General features: G+C 33.0%; 3 protein-coding genes across 3 annotated transcripts; 2 read left to right on the top strand and 1 right to left on the bottom strand.

Moving 5' to 3' along the window:
• Positions 1-51: 51 nt before the first annotated feature.
• Positions 52-5,850, bottom strand: LOC113397245 (cyclin-A2-like). The gene is made up of 8 exons (XM_026635517.2): positions 5,462-5,850; positions 5,100-5,392; positions 3,990-4,206; positions 2,920-3,143; positions 2,518-2,722; positions 2,110-2,263; positions 1,663-1,801; positions 52-1,360 (listed from the first exon to the last, which is right to left on the bottom strand). Exons 1-8 carry the CDS (start codon positions 5,606-5,608, stop codon positions 1,252-1,254), a joined length of 1,488 nt encoding a protein of 495 aa, XP_026491302.2. The 5' UTR covers positions 5,609-5,850; the 3' UTR covers positions 52-1,251.
• A 737-nt stretch (positions 5,851-6,587) lies between these two features.
• Positions 6,588-10,170, top strand: LOC113397171 (ER degradation-enhancing alpha-mannosidase-like protein 2). The gene is made up of 8 exons (XM_026635399.2): positions 6,588-7,058; positions 7,130-7,426; positions 7,510-7,753; positions 7,834-7,984; positions 8,373-8,552; positions 8,647-8,903; positions 8,980-9,224; positions 9,319-10,170. The coding sequence occupies exons 1-8, from the start codon at positions 6,913-6,915 to the stop codon at positions 10,028-10,030; spliced, it is 2,232 nt and encodes a 743-aa protein (XP_026491184.2). The 5' UTR covers positions 6,588-6,912; the 3' UTR covers positions 10,031-10,170.
• A 430-nt stretch (positions 10,171-10,600) lies between these two features.
• On the top strand, positions 10,601-13,458 carry LOC113397519 (uncharacterized). Its single transcript, XM_064218344.1, has 6 exons — positions 10,601-10,840; positions 10,929-11,703; positions 11,784-11,917; positions 12,157-12,261; positions 12,331-13,108; positions 13,298-13,458. The coding sequence occupies exons 1-6, from the start codon at positions 10,745-10,747 to the stop codon at positions 13,456-13,458; spliced, it is 2,049 nt and encodes a 682-aa protein (XP_064074414.1). The 5' UTR covers positions 10,601-10,744.
• The last annotated feature ends 292 nt before the right edge of the window (positions 13,459-13,750 follow it).

Genomic DNA, 13,750 nt, shown 5'->3' with positions numbered 1-13,750 from the left:
CTCTTTCAATGATACCCGAGGTTTAAAATTGGGTTGAAATAAAACACTTAGTAATTTAATATTTTATATTACCAATATAGGTACTTACCTCCATCAGCTAAATCCGAGCAAAATATGGATTTTATTATATTAAATTACAATAAAACTACTTATCAACATTAAAAACATACCTTATATCTCAAAAATAATAATTTACTAACAAACATGAAAATAAGTGCTAAGAATTGGTATTTAAATAATCACTAAGTCGTCTACAATTCAAATACATTACAATAAATCTTTTAACGCCGTTCATCCATCACATTATAAAAAATTATAATTTGTAAATCATTGAAAGTTGACAAAGATATTTTAAAACTAACGTACAGTAGAATTACTTTAATTTTTATAAAAAAAATTGGTCCACAATACAATCACATTACTATCTACTTATCGTTCTAGGAATAGCGAAGTTTGAACATTTCGCAGTCGTGAGAATCAGTGTGACAAAAGCGGTAGATGTAAATGAAATGAACACAGTAATGGTGAAAATAAATTCCTATGTAAAAATTTTGCTAATTTTAGTTTCGTTTGTGATATTAATAATATATTCCCCAATCTTTGAATTTCGTTGGACAACAACAAATTACACTGACTTTTTTACGTCATTTAATAAACAAAAAAAAAATTAATCTTTAAAGTACATGCAACATGAAGATTGTAATAACATTCTTTTTAGTTAATGTTGAAAAAATGTTTACTTGACATTCTATACTAGCAACTATGACTATTTGACATTCATTACAGATGGCTAGACGAGAGTTTCGACGCAAAAACATTTTTTTAATATTATAACCCTGATCACTATCACTAGATACATATTACTGTTACATACGTTAAATACATCACATGAAAATAAATGCTTAGTCTTCAACCATTGTCTTTTCATACATTTTCTTCAACAAACTATCTTCAAGTGGGTAATGAAGACTTTTGCAACTTCATCGTTGCTCCTTGCAGGATACTAAAATTTACTGCATGATTTAAAAAAAATATAACCGACATTTCTTTACCTGGATGACACAGCAGTCTCATGTAAGTATTAGTCTAAAAAAACAAGAACTAGGGACATCATAATATCAATTAATTTTTACCACTCAATTCTTACAAAGATTATAATTTTCCGTATGAGTTAAACTGTGAGCGATGTATATCCGTAACAGGCGAAGCGTCCGAGTGGTGGGGGGCGCCCCTGGGGGGCACTGGGGCGCACTAGCTGGCGCGCGCGGCGTCGGGCGGCGCCCGCGTGGCGGCGGCGGGCTGCTGGTACTTCGACACCGCGAACATCGGCTTGGGCTCTATTGTTGATACACCGTCGAACCTGGAATACGATTAAAAATTAAGTACTATTTGAAAAATACAAGAAAAAAAATCGTTTATTTATATATTCATTGTTAATTAATGCTGAAAATAACTCGACTCTTTAGTGAGGATAACTATATTCGTGTCTTAAAGTGTACTAAAGAATCGCGATATTTTTGCCATCACCAGAACACTTTATTTTTTAATTAATGTAAGTTATCACTTATCACTCCAAAAATGGTTGACAATTTAAAAACAAAGGAACGAAACGAAAGGAAGGAATAGAAATTATAATGAAATATATGAATGTATGATACTCACTTGTTGTTCTTATATTTGTCTGGAATGGCCTGATAGGGCTGTCGTGACGCGTGTGAGTGTGTGCGCGCCAGCTCGCGCAGGCAGGGCTCCAGCTCACTCCATCCGTAGCCCGAGCTCTGCACTAGTGCCGCCGGCCACGCTGTGGAATGTTTACACGGTAGAATTACATGCTTAAACTATATATTATATTCTAATACGTTAAAAAATATGAATATCCATTTAAAACAATTTCGATGATTGAATTCAAATAAAAGTACAAAGTCGGATAATGCATGCTTACTTTTTATGTATTTATAAGTCATCTCATGCTGGGTAGCGACGTTATATTTATTAGGAACCCTTTTTTGCATATATATATTTATTTTACCATCCCAACCCTCAATCATTCATGGAATAAGCCTGAAACCTTAAAAGCTTAGACGTGGGTGTACAGCGGGCGGACAGTACCGGTGTTGGCGCAGGAGGCGTGTGCGGTGGCGTGGCAGGCGCTGCGCTCGCACAGCAGCGCGTGGCGCGCGGTGGCCAGCGCGCTGGCAGCTATGACGGACGGTTTGAACTGCAAGTACGGTTCCGATTCCAGCAGTGACAGCTCAGCAATGTACTAAAGAATAAAATTATACTTTATTACACAGTACGATTTAAACTTTATTTAGATAAATTGTATGTCCTCTTACTTTTAGGTTAGATTTGAATTTATTTCTAAATAATGATACCAATGTTTTATATAAAAAGTTAGGGTAACTTATCACTTTTTTTTATTTGCACATTGTATTGTATTCAAATTAATTTTACCTACATAAATTAACACATGATACATCCTAAAAATATTAGATACATAGTAAAAAAAATACTCACAGCAGCTAAGTGAAATATTTTCTTTGAGATTCCATTTGAAATGCAGTAATGTGAGAGGAATGCAAGAGATGTAGGAGTTGAGAGATCAAATGACAGCACTTTTAAAATGAGATGTTCCATACGAAGGACCTCGCGCTTTGTGTAAGTATCATCCGTGATGTAGACAAACTCTGATACTTCTGGGGGATACACTTCTTCATATTTCCTAATAAAAATAAATATAAATTATTAATAAAATTTCACCTTTAAAATAACAATGTATGAAACTTATTTTTATCTTAAAAATCTTTTTCTACAAATTATAAAAAATTTAAAATTTAAATTATAGTTGTTAGGTATTAATACATTTGTATAATAATTTAAACAAGGCAAATTCTACTTCATCTTTTTCACATAACTTACGCAGCAATGTATGTAGCAGCAGTGCCAACTAGTTGCAGTTTGGTGCGGACTACACTCATGTATGATAAGAAGCGATCGATATATGACACGGCAAGGTGTAAAGTCTCACTCTGTTGTCCGTACTCATCACAAACTTCCACTATCCAATCAATCAGTATCGAGCGCATCACCTGTGTTATGTCTGGCTGTTTACGCATGTAGCGGGGATTTGCTCTATTTTTAACCTGTTTTAAAATAATTCATAATATATATATTTTATACTCATTCTTAGTACTCAGTATAAAGTCTTTGTACAGCCTATTTCAACTACAAGAGGGGTAAAGACAAAAATAAACAATTTTGAAATTTAATTGATGTGATAAAAATAGTGGGGTACTCTTTGTTATAGATTTGGGAAAAAAAAATTGGGATAAGAAATAGGTTAATTAATATGCATGAATATTATATAACTGTACATAATAAAACAAAACAAACATAATTGTGTATTTCTATGTAAATAAAATTTGTATACATGCTACACCTGAGAATCCCAAACAGTTTTTATTTTATTTTCTGTGAGAGTGGTTGAGACCATAGTTTCAACACATTTCCACTCAGTTTATTTGTTATATGTTTGTTATGAATAACAAAGTAATATATTTTTGTTATGAACATAAACGAAACAATTTTATTTTTGTGATCAATCCATGTAATATTACATCGACCCTAATAAAATTAAAAAATCCAGTTTTTTTAAATTCATACCTATGCCAACTCATAAATTAAAATAATTTCTTAAAAATACATTAAACAACAAATTAAGCATATTCTTCAACTCAAGGTTATATAGATGATCAAAAAACGCATGGAGCTAATACTTGTTGACTTTCAGGCAGGATATTATATATATATATTTAACTAACATAACTTTATATTTCAAATATTGGAAAAGAGTAACTATGGTGTTTCCTGTTGGTTTTTTTTTTAGCTTTACTTAATACAGTTCAATGACAATTCAAAAGTGCTTGTAAAAGCCCACTTGAATAAATTATATTTTGATTAAAAAGTAAACATTGATGTAAGACACTCACCTCAATCTCCTTCATATAGTCATATATATCTTGCCGATATTCTACAACATGGAAGAACATCTCACGATCAGTCTGAGCTGTAGTTGTGTCCTCTTCGTCATTATCTTCAAGAATATCACTTGCATTCTTTGAAATTGACATAGAAAGAATGCTTGTATCCACAACTGACATAGGTGATTCAATAACATCTTTATCTTTTTTCTCTTGCAGTGGAAGTCTAAAAAGATCAAACGATATTAACACTTCATATAAAAGCTTGATAAATAATTTACAATTACATATTTAAAGCTTACTGGACAAATGGTATTTTATTGGTGTTTTGTTTTTGAAATTGTGTTTTTAAATAAATTCTGTATGTAGATAGGTATGATGTAATGACTATTAATTACTCTTGCTAAGAAATCACTTTGAATAGTGTTTAGTGAATGATTATGTCTCATTCGGCTAGTAAATATTACTATAACCTATTCAAACCACAAGCGGAGTAAAAACAGATATACAACTTAAACATTGAATTGATATTTTCTCATTAGTTGAAATTATTTGTGCAATTTGAAAACAATGGTGAGTGAAAAATCTGTGCACAATATAGCAGAGCTATTAGCAAATTGCATGGAATGTGTAAAGGTTTGTTATCTTAAATACTTCTTTGACTTGATTACATGAAATATGATGATACATAAATAAAGTCTTTTACAACAAGACTACATAATTTTCAATTATATTTTTAATTTATCAAAAGAATATTGATAATTTGCAATGTTTTTTTTTTGTCTTAGTGTGTCAAGGCAACTAACTAGGCCATCAGATAGTAAGTGATCACTGCCAATAGACATTGGTACCATAATATATATCAACCACCCATTACAGTTGCAATTTGCCAAAACCCATTGGAAACATAGATGTTAAGTACCTTGTGGCTGTAGTTACTGATTATTTGGGCGACTAGATCCACGAAATAATACAAATTTGGCCAATTGATAAACAAAGAACAATTGTTACGGATATAACTTTAGTTATATTTATTGAAGATGTTTTTATATGTTTAGGTTAAGGTCTATTGAAATTGTTATGGACATAATGCTGAATATTGTTTATGCTCATTATTACCTGAGTGGCGGTGCTTTGGCCGGTTCTTGTTGCTTAGCTTTTTCCACTTGAGCACAAAGAGCTCTGACATTCTCTGCAGCATTGATGAAAAAGTTATCTTTCCTTATTTCCTTTGCAACAAATGGCTTAAACGTTGGTTCTCTTTTTTTCACCTCGACTTCTGTCGGTTTATCTTCATACACACTAAAGGCGCGAAACTGAGCTACGGGAGGTACGATATTTTTTTCATTTTTAATCTGACGTACTGTTCGGTTCTCATCTTGAACTTTGCAAGGTCCATTCGTCATTCCGGCCTGGAAAAATAGTAATTTAAAGCCCTACAACTTTTAATCCTACATAGCGCAGAAAAATTAACAACTTACATGCTTTGTATTGCGATTTTGGTTACAAGCAAACTGGCTTAGATCTCCAAGGGCACGCCGTTGAGAAGCAGCCGAAAATACATCAGCATCTTTTCGTAAGCCTAACGCGGTGTTTTCTTGATCCTCATGAATTCTAAATGATGCCATTACTCCGTTTCTTCCTTAAACTTTAACGACAATCCTCAAATTGTAATTATGATGAATCAAAACGCAGAGAACGCTTTGCCAAAGCGAAATACGTTTGATATATATCAGGAAGATAACATTTTATCAAAATTATGTGAGTAGTGCTAAAATTTAACTGGATATGAATTGAAAACACCCTCAAAAACGCTAACCAGTCTCAACGGACAACAGACATTTTGGTTGCTTCAGCTGTTGCAGTTTACGTTTGTCTATTATCTATGCCATTTTAAATTTTACCCAATGGTATTGAAGTGATTTTTTTGTCTATGAGTAAACGTTATATTAAAAGAGATAAAAATACAATTTAATTAAATTATTTATTTATATTCACTTTATTTTACTAGTATTATAGATACGTGTTATGTATTTATTGTTTTATGAAGATCAAAAGATCAAAGATATAAATTAATTATTGATATACTTTATATTTGTTAGTTTTATTGATAATATACGAAATTTACTTTAATGAATTATTATTGTACTAGATTTATTTTGTTAATAAAATTTATGAATATTAATAATAGTAATATGTACTCAATTTATTCACATTTTTTATAATAATTGTAAAAATTAGCGTAACTAATAAAATTTGTTAAATTGATTTTAATTTTGCCAAAATATTGTGTAATATAAAATAGATTGGGAATTCAGTGATGTTAATTTACTTTCAACTTGGCTGAATGACGAAAAACTTTTACCACTTCCTTTTACACAAAATAAATATTAGCTGTCAATGTCAGACGTCAGGAGTCAAAACAACCGGAGAGTAGAGATGTCGTCTTTGGTATCTATCTATTGAATTGAACTCGATTTAGCGAAAGTACTTTATTATCGATTGAATTAAGCACTGAAAGTAAACTTTGGCTGTGAAATTACATTTTATTAATTTATTTTTTTAGAAAATGTTTTTGTTCAGATCATATTCTTTAGTCATATTATGCAAATAATCACAAGTTTAATGAAAATAGGTTCTCGATACTTTTTCCTAGATTTATAGTGTTTCTAATCGACTAAAAACCTAGTTTGAATTAAGTAGGTTTCAGGTCACACCTCTATTCTACTGCAGTTATTGAATGCAGTTTTCAGTGTGCATTCATCGGTCTATGACGTTTTTGCCCTGTAAATATAAATATCGATCCTATCTATTATGCAGCCAAGTAAAATATAATGTAATGTCCAATATCTTTGAAACACTTCAGTGTTTTATAAGATCGTCTTAAAATTTTAAAGTACTAATCTAGGACTTCGTATAAAATGAAAAATTAATGTTCTATTATTATTCTTCACCACTTTATCGATCGATAACTAAAATGTATCGAGCACTATTGATTTCATTTTTAATTCTGGGTCTGCATTGCGATAATTGCTTGTCCATAAGGGAATACAGTAAAGAAGATGTTTTAAAACTAAGGTATATGATTTTTCTTGATAATAGTATACTATCACTGCAATTTACTTTAAAATATTATTTTTCAATTTTAGAGAGGAAGTAAGAGAAATGTTTCAACATGCATACGACAGCTACCTGCGATATGCGTACCCCTACGACGAGCTACGCCCTTTGAGTTGTGATGGAGTGGATACTTGGGGCAGTTACTCTCTTACACTTATAGATGCTTTAGATATGCTTGTGATAATGGGAAACTATACGGAATTCAACAGAGTCGTTGACATTGTGCTTGAGAAACAAAACTTTGATACAGATATCAATGTTTCAGTGTTTGAAACCAATATTAGAATTATTGGTGGCTTACTTAGTGCACATCTCTTATCGAATAAGTAAGTATATTGATACAATTACTGCAATTGTGGTTTGTAATGTAATTTAGGAGTTTAAAATTAAACATTTTACCCGTTTTAAGGTCTGGAATGAAATTAGAACCTGGATGGCCATGTAATGGACCTCTACTTCGGTTAGCTGAAGATGTTGCACACAGGCTTATTGCTGCTTTTGACACTACCACTGGGATGCCATATGGTACCATAAATCTAAGATCTGGTGTTCCACCTGGAGAAACGAGTATTACTTGCACAGCTGGTGTGGGGACATTCATCATAGAATTTGGTACTTTAAGTAGGCTAACTGGCGACCCATTGTATGAAGAGGTGAAAGTCTTATAATTTTGACATTTATTTGCTTGTCAATGATTTTATGGATCAGTTTTAAAATGAGACTACTTTTACAGGTTGCACTGAATGCACTAAAAGCTTTATACCATCATAGATCACCTATAGGTCTAGTTGGAAACCATATTGATGTCATGACAGGAAGATGGACAGCTCAAGACGCTGGTATTGGAGGTGGCGTCGACTCCTATTTTGAATATCTAGTCAAAGGTACATTTGGCAATTTTGTTATAATCATTCAAAGATATGTTAACATAATATTATTTGTATTTTTTGTAATTTTATGAAGAAATGTAAATGACTTTAGGTAAACCTAAAAAGCAAAAATCTTTGTTCATACAAAATTTGAGCCCATATGTTAGAGCTGCCTCTGATATACATGAAATATAATTGAATATACAAGAACTGCTTATTTAATAATCAAAACTATTAGTATTTGCTATAATAATTTAACACCTATTCATACAAGACTATATTATGTCAATGTTGACTTTGCTAACAATATAACACAAATTGTTAGTTACACTTGTTTCTTAATTTCTTATTAAATTGCTGTCATTCTAAATACATTAGTACAATCTTGTTCTTCATTTCTCAGGTGCAATACTATTGGAAAGGCCGGAACTAATGTCAATGTTTAATGAAGCTCGGACTGTTATTGATAAATATTTGAAGAAGGATGACTGGTATGTGTGGGCCACCATGCTGAAAGGACATGTGACCCTTCCTGTATTCCAGTCCCTGGAATCGTACTGGCCTGGTTTATTGAGCTTGATAGGTACTTTTTTCTTTTCAATTATTAAAGTATAAAATAGTAAGTACTACACTTACTAACCTGCTAAGTTAAGTTTCAAACTTATTACATATTTTAGGTGAAAGCGACACAGCAATGCGTATTCTACATAATTACCACAGTGTATGGAAACAATATGGGTTTACTCCAGAGGTTTACAATCTCGGTACTGGTGAGGCCTCGTCTTCGAGGGAGAGCTATCCCTTACGCCCGGAATTGATAGAGTCTATTATGTACTTGTATAGAGAAACAAGAGATCCAATATTGCTGCAAATGGGAGAAGATATACTGAGGAGCATACAGCACAGTGCGAGAACACCTTGTGGATATGCTACGGTTATTATATTTAATGTTTTGGAATTGTCTATTAATTTAATAATATTTCATTTTCTAACAATATAATATATTTCAGATTAAGGATGTCCGTGATCACCGTAAGGAAGATCGAATGGAATCATTCTTCCTCGCTGAAACAACCAAATATCTTTATCTATTGTTTGACCCGGACAACTTCATTCACAACCCAGGTGTCCACGGGACAGTTATAAATACACCAAATGGTGAATGTATAGTCGACATGGGTGGATATGTTTTCAACACAGAGGCTCACCCCATTGATCCCCTCATGCTGTATTGTTGCCATGAAGCCAGGCAAGGGTAAGTGAAATATATAAATATTTTGTTTCATACCAATGTTTATGATATATATTTAATATAGATATATCGAATACTTGTTATTATTTTCTTGCAGTATAAACATTAGTGAAGTACACAGAATTTCTCAAATATTAGATGAGGAAGATAATATACAATTTATGACAATGATAGATGCTTCTATGAATAGGAATATCACGAATACCACAGAAAAAGAAACTGACTCCGAAACTACAACAAGCTTCAAGGTGAACACGACTACAACAACGACAAATGAAATTAGAGATTTTCCTAAAGCGGAACAAAGTCAAGTTTCAATCAAAACGGAGACAAGGACTGGATATGTTAACATTGATGGCACTGAAAGAGAAAAGACTAAAAATGAAAGCTTAGGCGATATTTTGAAGGATCATATCAGCAATTACTATAATAATACAACTATAAATGATAGCAACAAGGAAACAATCACCGAGGAGCCTTCTACTCAAACCGTTTCAAAAGTGGCAGTCGATGATATAATTATACCACAGAAAACTGAATCTGATACATTGCAACTACCGAGTACCACGAAAGCAAAGGAAGTTATCAAAATCTTGCCGAAAGTGTTACAAGATTACATAAACAATGATTATAGAGCCAAGTCGACGTGCGAGCCGCAGCGGATGTTGGAGAGAATTCGAAACGAGAAGAGATATCCGGAACACCCTGACATCAATAAATACAGAATCCTGTTGACGGCGGCTCCGTCTTTTATGCAAAGGGTTTGCATCGCTGGAGAATTTTTGAATCGAAAGCACGTGGAATTGTGACATATAATGAATATGTTTGTACCTATCATCTTTTGTCTGGAATATCTGATTATAGTTAGCCGCTACGCATATCTCTAAAGGCACAATACACGCTGTACTTGAATGTAGAGTTCAAGAATAAATAAAGTAGATCAAATTCAGATTATTGTTTTATTTATAAAATCAATTATCATTTAAATGTTTTTCATTTATACCTTATTACATGGTGTATCCTGAATTCTTAACGAGTGTCTGGCTTGCTTAAAAAGTTTGAATTCCTTGATAAATAAAAAATGATTTTCTGTTAAGGAACTCTTCGAAGCAACTTATAATTTGAAGGTGTTTTATTCCCTTTGATCATGTGTTTGTACTCTCGTTGATAAGGGTCAATAAGATTGAGAGTCGGGGAATATAAGGTGCAACTGTGATCTATCCCTCGCGCATATACAAACTTCATAAAGATGTCGACAAAATGAAGACAAACTCTTCGTTCTGACTAAGTAGTTCTCTTGTTCTTTATACTCTGTAATAGTATATTTCTATAGAAGTAAATAACAGTGTCAGTGTGGCATAATGTCAGAAATGAGGGAATTTCATAAAGCCAAATTTCAGTGATGTAAAACAATCTAAAAATGCCCTCTATTTATCTCTCTATGAATCTGTCAGCTGAACGAGAGATCGTTTATGAATATTTGTCGCAAAATGTTCGATGTTTAGATAAATGTTGGAATTATAATGAACGATTTGAAAACTACTGTATCTGAAGAAAATACTTTATCTGCTAAAGGATACAAATTACTTAAGTTCGTCGGCGAAGGAGCATACGCTAAGGTAACAGAATTAGGTAACGAACATTTTAGATCCAGAATCGATACATCTGGGTAAACTAGAACATTTATAATAAATTCATTTTCAACAGGTGTATTTGACTGAGTATATAGGAAAAGAAGAAAATAGTAAAATTACTCTTGCGTGTAAAATTATTGAAACATTGAAAGCTCCCAAGGACTTCGTTGTTAAATTCTTGCCGCGTGAAATCGACGTTCTTATTCGATTAAATCATCCGCATTTGATTCATATTCATAGCATATTTCAAAGAAAAACAAAATATTACATATTTATGCGATATAGCGAAAATGGCGATCTTCTTGGGTACATTTTAAAGAACGGTTGCGTTTCGGAAAATCAATCGAGAGTTTGGCTCCGGCAGTTGGCTTTGGGTTTACAATACCTCCACGAATTAGAAGTCAGTCACCGAGACATCAAATGTGAGAATGTTTTATTAACTGCCAACTTTAATGTGAAACTATCTGATTTTGGGTTTTCAAGGTTTTGCGTGGACGAAGAAGACCAACCAATATTGAGTGAGACATATTGCGGTTCGATGTCCTACGCGGCACCAGAAATACTACGCGGCAAGCCGTATTTGCCTAAGCCAACAGATTTATGGTCTTTAGGGGTTGTGTTGTTTGTGATGCTAAATAAATCGATGCCCTTCGATGACACACGTATGCGAAAACTTTACGAGCAACAGATGGGAAAAAAGTATAGATTCAGATCACGTGTTGCAAGTGTCCTCTCTTTGGAGTGTAAGGCGGTAGTGAAGCATTTGCTCGAACCAGATCCGGGATTGAGACATTCGGCGAACCAAATTCTTAACTCGGATTGGATTGCTATGGACAGTAGACTTACTTGTAAGTGATGTGAAACTGAATCAGTATTCTATAGTTATTTCAGTGCAAAAGTTATTTTTTTTAATAATGTATAATTTTAGCTCTAAACGCAGTTGAAGCAGCTGCTCTTCAAAGAGCTAGAGAGGAAAGACAAAGATTTACAGATATCCATAAAAGTCCACCAAAAAGGCAGGGCGATATTTTGGAACGACAACATAGGGAGTCTACAAATAGGGTACTAACGAACTTTAGTAACTTAATAAATTAATAATACAAGACCAAATTTATTTAGAGAATAATACCTTATACGGCATTTTTAGGCCAGTGAAATGATAAAATCTCTTGCGAACATAACAGCAAGGCAAAAGAAAGCGGAATAAATGGAGGGAAAAATAAAGGTTTCCTTATGTTATTACTACGCTGAATAATGTTTTTATTTTTATTAATATATTAAAATTATTCACTTGAATGTAGCTCAACATAGTGGACGATTTAAAATTATCTGGCTCTGAACAATTGACACTTGCTACCCGCGGCTATAAAATGATAAAGAAGGTGAATGAGGGATCATATGCTAAGGTAAATAACTTTTATTGATTATATAATGTCGAGTAAGCTCTAATTTATATTTGGAAAAAATACCGACAGGTTTACCTCGCAGAATACAGAAATCCCAATAAAAACGATAAACTAACGGTATTGGCATGTAAAGTGATCGATACTAATACAGCTCCAAAAGATTTTGTTAAGAAATTTCTTCCAAGAGAGATAGAAATGCTGATAAAGCTTAACCACCCACATCTCGTTCACACTCACAGTATTTTTCAAAGGAGATTTAAATATTTCATATTCATGAGGTACATGGAGCACGGAGATTTACTTGAACATATATTGCAAAAAGGAGCAGTTCAAGAAGACCAGGCCAGAATATGGACACGTCAGCTGGCCCTCGCCATACAATACATGCACGAGCTAGAAATAGCACATAGAGATATCAAATGTGAGAACGTACTCTTGACTGCCAACCAAAATGCCAAGCTTTCTGATTTTGGTTTTGCTCGCATATGTGTTGATAAAAGACTGAAGGATATTCATAGTGACACATTTTGTGGTTCTTTGTCTTACACGGCGCCCGAGATCCTGCAGGGTTCTCCATATTATCCGAAGCCAACGGACATTTGGTCACTCGGTATTGTAATTTATGTAATGTTAAATAGAGCTATGCCTTTCGAGGATAAACATATAAAGCAATTGTATCAAGCTCAGATAAACAAGAATTGGAGATTTCGATCACGGTTTATTGATACTCTGTCGGATAATTGTAAGCGACTTGTTACACTGATGTTGGAACCTAATTACCGAAATAGGATCAAAATTGAAAGCATCCTCAACAGCGAATGGATTGCGATGGACTCTAGGTTACTAGGTTGGAGTGGTTTAGTACTTTGAATTTAGTAAACTCAGTAAACTCTCTTATCAAATATCAAATAAATTGTAGGTTTTTAAATATTGATCAAATCACGTCGCTTCAACTCCTTTAAATGCCTTTCACAAGTATATGTTAAATTAGGATGTGTTTTTAAATTATATAGGTATCATAAATAAAATATTTTAGAATGGTCACCTCAAGAAACAATGGCGTATAACAAAGCTCGAGAAGAAAAAAATAGTTTAGTAAAAAAACTGGAAGTCCAGGAACATCTCACGGATCCTCTTCCAGAGACATCTATTGTCAGGACGAATTGTGAATCTGTTGGTTCCTCTTCAACTTGGTAAGAGTTAGAGCTCTGCGGTATTGTCTTTGAAAAAAAAAAGATGAAAAACAAATTCTAATGTATTTGTACATAATCGATAATTTATTTTTTATGATTAAAAATAGGAAAACAATATAAACAATTATCTAATAAATTGTAGCTAGTTTAGCTATTTATAGCCTTAAACCGCGTTCACGCGAATTGATCAACTTCGAATTCAAAAACGATTAGTCGTCTAAACAGTTTTTTTATCAAATTAGGCAGTAAATTTAGATTCAATTAAAGTTTGCCATTTTTCTTAAAGGCAAACCTGA

This window comes from Vanessa tameamea, chromosome 3 (assembly GCF_037043105.1).
Source record: "Vanessa tameamea isolate UH-Manoa-2023 chromosome 3, ilVanTame1 primary haplotype, whole genome shotgun sequence".
NCBI classification, from domain to species: domain Eukaryota; kingdom Metazoa; phylum Arthropoda; class Insecta; order Lepidoptera; family Nymphalidae; genus Vanessa; species Vanessa tameamea.
The sequence above is the reverse complement of the archived record's forward strand: the minus strand, read 5'-3'. Positions and strand labels throughout refer to the sequence as shown.

Coding starts and splice junctions, on each gene's coding strand:
- LOC113397245 (XM_026635517.2), bottom strand. CDS start 5,608: ATGGCATCATTTAGAATTCATGAGGATCAAGAAAACACCGCGTTAGGC. Junction 2,723..2,919: donor GCTGCTACATACATTGCTGC/GTAAGTTATGTG, acceptor TATTTTTATTAG/GAAATATGAAGAAGTGTATC. Junction 1,361..1,662: donor GACAAATATAAGAACAACAA/GTGAGTATCATA, acceptor ATCGTATTCCAG/GTTCGACGGTGTATCAACAA.
- LOC113397171 (XM_026635399.2), top strand. CDS start 6,913: ATGTTCTATTATTATTCTTCACCACTTTATCGATCGATAACTAAAATG. Junction 7,754..7,833: donor GCGACCCATTGTATGAAGAG/GTGAAAGTCTTA, acceptor CTACTTTTACAG/GTTGCACTGAATGCACTAAA. Junction 8,904..8,979: donor CACCTTGTGGATATGCTACG/GTTATTATATTT, acceptor AATATATTTCAG/ATTAAGGATGTCCGTGATCA.
- LOC113397519 (XM_064218344.1), top strand. CDS start 10,745: ATGAACGATTTGAAAACTACTGTATCTGAAGAAAATACTTTATCTGCT. Junction 11,918..12,156: donor ATAGGGAGTCTACAAATAGG/GTACTAACGAAC, acceptor ACTTGAATGTAG/CTCAACATAGTGGACGATTT. Junction 13,109..13,297: donor GATGGACTCTAGGTTACTAG/GTTGGAGTGGTT, acceptor AAAATATTTTAG/AATGGTCACCTCAAGAAACA.